General features: G+C 47.9%; 1 protein-coding gene across 2 annotated transcripts in view; it reads left to right on the plus strand.

Annotated features, from left to right (window-relative positions):
• The window catches only part of STX5 (syntaxin 5), a 27,390-nt gene that overhangs the window by 11,036 nt on the left and 11,045 nt on the right, over positions 1 to 5,309 (plus strand). For both annotated transcript variants that reach the window (XM_017503815.2, XM_037729672.1), the window contains exons 6-10: positions 1,125 to 1,241; positions 1,322 to 1,378; positions 1,543 to 1,624; positions 2,227 to 2,333; positions 2,505 to 2,626. In XM_017503815.2, the coding sequence (XP_017359304.1) occupies positions 1,125 to 1,241; positions 1,322 to 1,378; positions 1,543 to 1,624; positions 2,227 to 2,333; positions 2,505 to 2,626 (485 nt within the window). The remainder of the gene's footprint in view (positions 1 to 1,124; positions 1,242 to 1,321; positions 1,379 to 1,542; positions 1,625 to 2,226; positions 2,334 to 2,504; positions 2,627 to 5,309) is intronic.

Raw genomic sequence — 5,309 nt, forward strand, 5'->3', positions numbered from 1 at the left:
GTGATCCACCCGCCTCGGCCTCCCAAAGTGCTGGGATTACAGGCTTGAGCCACCGCGCCCGGCCGGAAACCCTGTCTTTTTTAAAAAAATAAAAAAATAAAAGGGATGGAGTTTCACTCTTGTTGCCCAGGCTGAAGTGCAGTGGCACCATCTCAGCTCATTGCAACCTCTGCCTCTTGGGTTCAAGTGATTCTCCTGCCTTAGCCTCCTGAATAGCTGGGATTACAGGCACATGCCACCATGCCTGGCTAATTTTTGTATTTTCAGTAGAGACAGGGTTTCTCCATGTTGGTCAGGCTGGTGTCAAACTCCTGACCTCAGGAGATCTGCCCGCCTTGGCCTCCCAAAGTGCTGGGATTACAGGCGTGAGCCACTGCACCCGGCCAATAAAAACTTTTTTTTTTTTTTTTTTAAGACATAGTCTCCCTCTGTCAGCAGGCTGGAGTACAGTGGCGCAATCTCAGCTCACTGCAACCTCTGCCTCCTGGGTTCAAGCAATTCTGCTGCTTCAGCCTCCTGAGTATCTGAGAATACAGGTGTGCACCACCACACCCAGCTAATTTTTTGTATTTTTAGTGGAGACGGGGTTTCACTGTGTTGGCCAGAATGGTCTCCATCTCTTGACCTCATGTTTTGCCCACTTTAGCCTCCCAAAGTGTTGGTATTACAGGCGTCAGCCACCGAGGAATTATGTGTATAAAAATAATTCTGTTGTTGCCTCTGGAAACTGCAGTGCCTTTGACTCTTCCCTTTTCCTAAGCATTGTCCAGGTACTTTGTTGATTATGCTCTAGATACAAGATTTTGGCCTTTGAAAGAGTTATGTAGCCAAGAGCATGGCCTCACAGAGGAGCCAAGACAGTAGGCTGGAGGAATAAACAAGTCATTTCCAAAGAGATGAAGCCCTCTTTACCTCTTTTTAGCTCTTCTCTGTAGGGACTGAGCTAGAGCATATACTAGACCTTGGAAAATTCTAGTAGGCCCATCTGGTCTGACTGTCTGGGATACTCTCACTTCAATTAGTAACTTCCAGCTTGCCCTTCCTACCAGAGATGGCCATGGGGAGAGATGCTGACTGAGGACTCCTTGGCTAATACTTGGTTTTTCCGTGGGCTCTTTTACCAGGACATCAATAGCCTCAACAAACAGATTGCCCAGCTCCAAGATTTCGTGAGGGCCAAGGGCAGCCAGAGTGGCCGGCACCTGCAGACCCATTCCAACACCATTGTGGTGTCCTTGCAGGTGGGACCTGGGGAGGAAGGGAGGGAGGGAAAGGGGAGAAATGTGGAGTTTTTGGTTGACCCTCTCTCCTTTTCTTCTAGTCGAAACTGGCTTCTATGTCTAATGACTTCAAATCGGTTTTAGAAGTGAGGACAGAGGTGAGAATAATCTGCATAGGAGGGATAAGAATATAGGGGTAAGGATCCAGGAGGGAAATGGGGAAGGGACAAGTTCAACAGGGTCATGGACCAACAGTGGGAATCTCTTTAACATGCCTGCTTTCTAGCGGCTTCAGGTCCTTTGCATTTTTCCCCAACCCCAGAACCTGAAGCAGCAGAGGAGCCGGAGAGAGCAGTTCTCCCGGGCACCTGTGTCAGCCCTGCCTCTTGCCCCTAACCACCTGGGTAAGTCACAGGTAAAATGGGAAGCCCCAGGAGGTAATTTTACTTACTGTGGTTGTGATGGCATCTTCTTCTTTTTTTTTTTTAAATACAGGGTTTCACCATATTGGTCAGGCTGGTCTTGAACTCCTGACCTCAGGTGATCCACCTGCCTGAGCCTCCCAAAGTGCTAGGATTACAGGCATGAGCCACTGCGCCCAGCTTGTGATGGCATTTTCTAAAGGCAGGTGTTGGGTAGGAGAGTGGAGGGTCAAGGAAATTGCTAGGCTGAACCAGATGGTTGAGATTCATGATCCACATTTAGACTCCTGCATTCTCACTGTTGGGGTGAATTTAGTTATATCCAGAAGAATGATAATTTATAATTTTTTGGTACACTTATCTTTATTCACATTCTCGTTTAATTTTCACAACCACCCTTTGAGAAAGCAACTATTATTATCCCCCGTTTTACAGGTGAGGAAACTGAGGCTCAGAGAGTTAAAATGACCTGTCCAGGGTCACAAGGCTAGTAAGTGCCAGAGCTGGGATTCAAACCCAGAGCATGTGGGCTTTGATCCTGCTTTTAACTGTTAAGATGTGCCACATCCTGTTTTCTCCCCCAGGGGGTGGTGCTGTGGTTTTGGGGGCAGAGTCCCGTGCCTCCAAGGATGTCGCCATTGACATGATGGACTCTCGGACCAGCCAGCAGCTGCAGCTCATTGACGAGCAGGTATCCAGCCTCTGAACTTGGGAGAATCAGCTTCTCCATTATCCTCTGTGACTCCCAAGAGAGTGTTTGGAGTGTGCCATGGGCAGAATGGCAAGCTGGGCGGTTTGTAAAGATGCAGGTCTGACCCTGAAGAAGCTCATGGTGCTCATGTGCTCTCTCCTTCTCCTGAAGGATTCCTACATCCAGAGCCGGGCAGACACCATGCAGAACATTGAGTCGACAATTGTTGAGCTGGGCTCCATCTTTCAGCAGTTGGCACACATGGTTAAGGAACAGGAGGAAACCATTCAGAGGTGAGACACACTCTCTCACCCCAGACACAGGAGTCTTCTCTTCCCCGTGGATTGGCATCTTAAAGTTCCCAGGGACTGCTTGATGCCTCTTGGAAGATAGAGTGAATCCTGCCCACCCGTGGGACCCAGTTCACCTGCTTTCATCCACCCAACAAGTATTTATTGAGCACCTGTTCATGTGAGGCACTGTTCCAGGTGCTGGAGATACAGTGGCAAATAGGACAGTAAAGTCTCTCTGGAGCTACTTTGCAGCATGTGTATGGAATTTGATAGGGCAGATGAGGACAGCTGTGGAAAATAATTGACTAGGCCGGGCATGGTGGCTCACACCTGTAATCCCAAAAGCAGAACTTTGGGAGGCTGAGCCAGGCAGATGGCTTGAGTTCAGGAATTTGAGACCAGCTTGGGCAACAAAGTGAGACCCTGTCTCTACAAGTAATTACAAGAATTAGCCGGGCATGGTGGCATAGGCATGTAGTCCCAGCTACTTGAGAGGCTCAGGTGGGAGGATGGCTTGAGCCTGGGAGGCGGAGGTTGCAGTGAGCCAAGACCGTGCTACTGCACTCCAGCCTTGGTGACAAAGCCAGATTCTCTCTCAAAAAATAAAAATAAAAAATTGACCAACAAAATTTCAGGTAGTAATAAGGGCTGTATACAGAGCGTTAAAGTAGGATGGTGTGTCAAGAAAGTGATGGATGGGTATGGTGGCTTACACATATAATGCCAGCACTTTGGGAGGCTCAGACAGTTACTTGAACTCAAGAGTTCGAGAGCAGCTTGGGCAACATGGTGAAACCCCATCTCTACAAAAATAAAAAAAATTAGTAGTTGTGCATGCCTGTGGTCCCAGCTACTTGGGAGGCTGAGGCGGGAGGATCATTTGATCACAAGAGGTCGAGGCTGCAGTGAGCCATAATCAAATCACTGCACTCCAACCTAAGTGACAGAGCAAGACTCCATCTAAAAAAAAAAAAAAAAGAAAGTGACTGAGGAGGTATATCAGATTCTGTGGCGGAGAATGCTGCTCTGAAGACATGACATTTAAGCGGACTTGAATCGCAAGAGGGTAGGCTAGCCATGCAAAGAAAAGAGAGTGTTCTAGGCCAAGGGGACAGCTAGAGAAAAGGACTTATGATGTGAGAGTCTTGCTGTACGCAAGAATCAACAAGGCCAGTGTTGCTAGAAAGTAATGAACAGGGATAGAGAAGTACAGGGTGTACTGGAGGGATGTAGGCAGAGGCCCAACAATGGGCTGGCCTCTGTTCCTCTTGCCTCCTGCTATGACGAGGTTTTATCTGCTCCTCCTCTGTGGTGCTTAGCATTCAGTTAGTCATGAGTATATAGTAGTAGACAAAAGACAAAATCCTTGCCCTTGTGGAACTTACAGCCTAATAGGGAGATACATGTGAAAAAGTAATAATAAATAAATAGTATAGTATGTTAAAAAAAAAAAAAAGTCAACACAGCATCAACTAATCAAGAGTGCCAGGTTTGGAGGGAGGTAGGCCCTACTAAGAAGGTGGCATCGGCCGGGTGCAATGGCTCATGCCTGTAATCCAAGCACTTTGGGAGGCTGAGGCAGGCGGATCACGAGGTCAAGAGATTGAGACCATCCTGGCCAACATAGAGAAACCTCATCTCTACTAAAATACAAAAATTAGCTGGATGTGGTGATGCATGCCTGTAGTCCCAGCTACTCAGGAGGCTGAGGCAGGAGAATTGCTTGAACTCAGGAGGCAGAGGTTGCAATGAGCCAAGATCACACCACTGCACTCCAGCCTGGTGCCTGGTGACAGAGCGAGAGACTGTCTCAAAAAAAAAAGGTGGCATCAGCCTTGGGAGAAGGTGAGGAAATTAACTACATAGACCCTGGCAAAGGGAAGAACCAGCATAAAGGCCTGCAGGTGACAATATGTCTGATACGTTAAAGGACAGAGACCACTGCAGATGGGATAAATGAGGAAGAGAATTGTACAAGGTGTGGTCAGAGGGAAACTGTGGGACCTTTGTTAGGCTTTAGCTGTCCCTCTGAGTGACATAGGAAGTCATTGTAGGGGTTTGCTTTTGTTTCTGTTTTTGTTTGAGACAGAGCCTTGCTCTGTTGCCCAGGCTGAAGTGCAATGGCACGATCTTGGCTCACTGCAACCTCTGCCTCCTAGGTTCAAGTGATTCTCATGCCTCAGCCTCCTGAGCAGCTAGGACCACAGATGTGTACCACCATGCATGGCTAATTTTTGTATTTTTAGTAGAGGAGGTTTCCCATGTTGGCCAGGCTGGTCTTGAACTCCTGGCCTCAAGGGACCTGTCCTTCTTGGCCTCCCAAAGTGCTGGGGTTACAGGTGTGAGCCATCACAACCAGCCAAATACATTTAACTTTGTTTGTTTTTTTTTTTTTTTTTTTTTTGAGATAGAGTCTCGCTCTGTTGCCCAAGCTGTGGTAGGATCTAGGCTCACTGCAACCTCCACCTCCCAGGTTCAAGCAATTCTTCTGCCCCAGCTTCCTAAGTAGCTGGGACTACAGGCACGTGCCACCTCACCTGGCGAATTTTTGTATTTTTAATGGGGGGGCGGTTTTCACCATATTGGCCAGGCTGGTCTCAAACTACTGACCTTGTGATCCGCCTGCCTCGTCCTCCCAAAGGGCTGAGCCACTTCGCCCAGCCAATTTTTTTTTTTTTTTTTT

Source organism: Cebus imitator, unplaced genomic scaffold (genome assembly GCF_001604975.1).
Source record: "Cebus imitator isolate Cc_AM_T3 unplaced genomic scaffold, Cebus_imitator-1.0 Scaffold316, whole genome shotgun sequence".
NCBI classification, from domain to species: Eukaryota; Metazoa; Chordata; class Mammalia; order Primates; family Cebidae; genus Cebus; species Cebus imitator.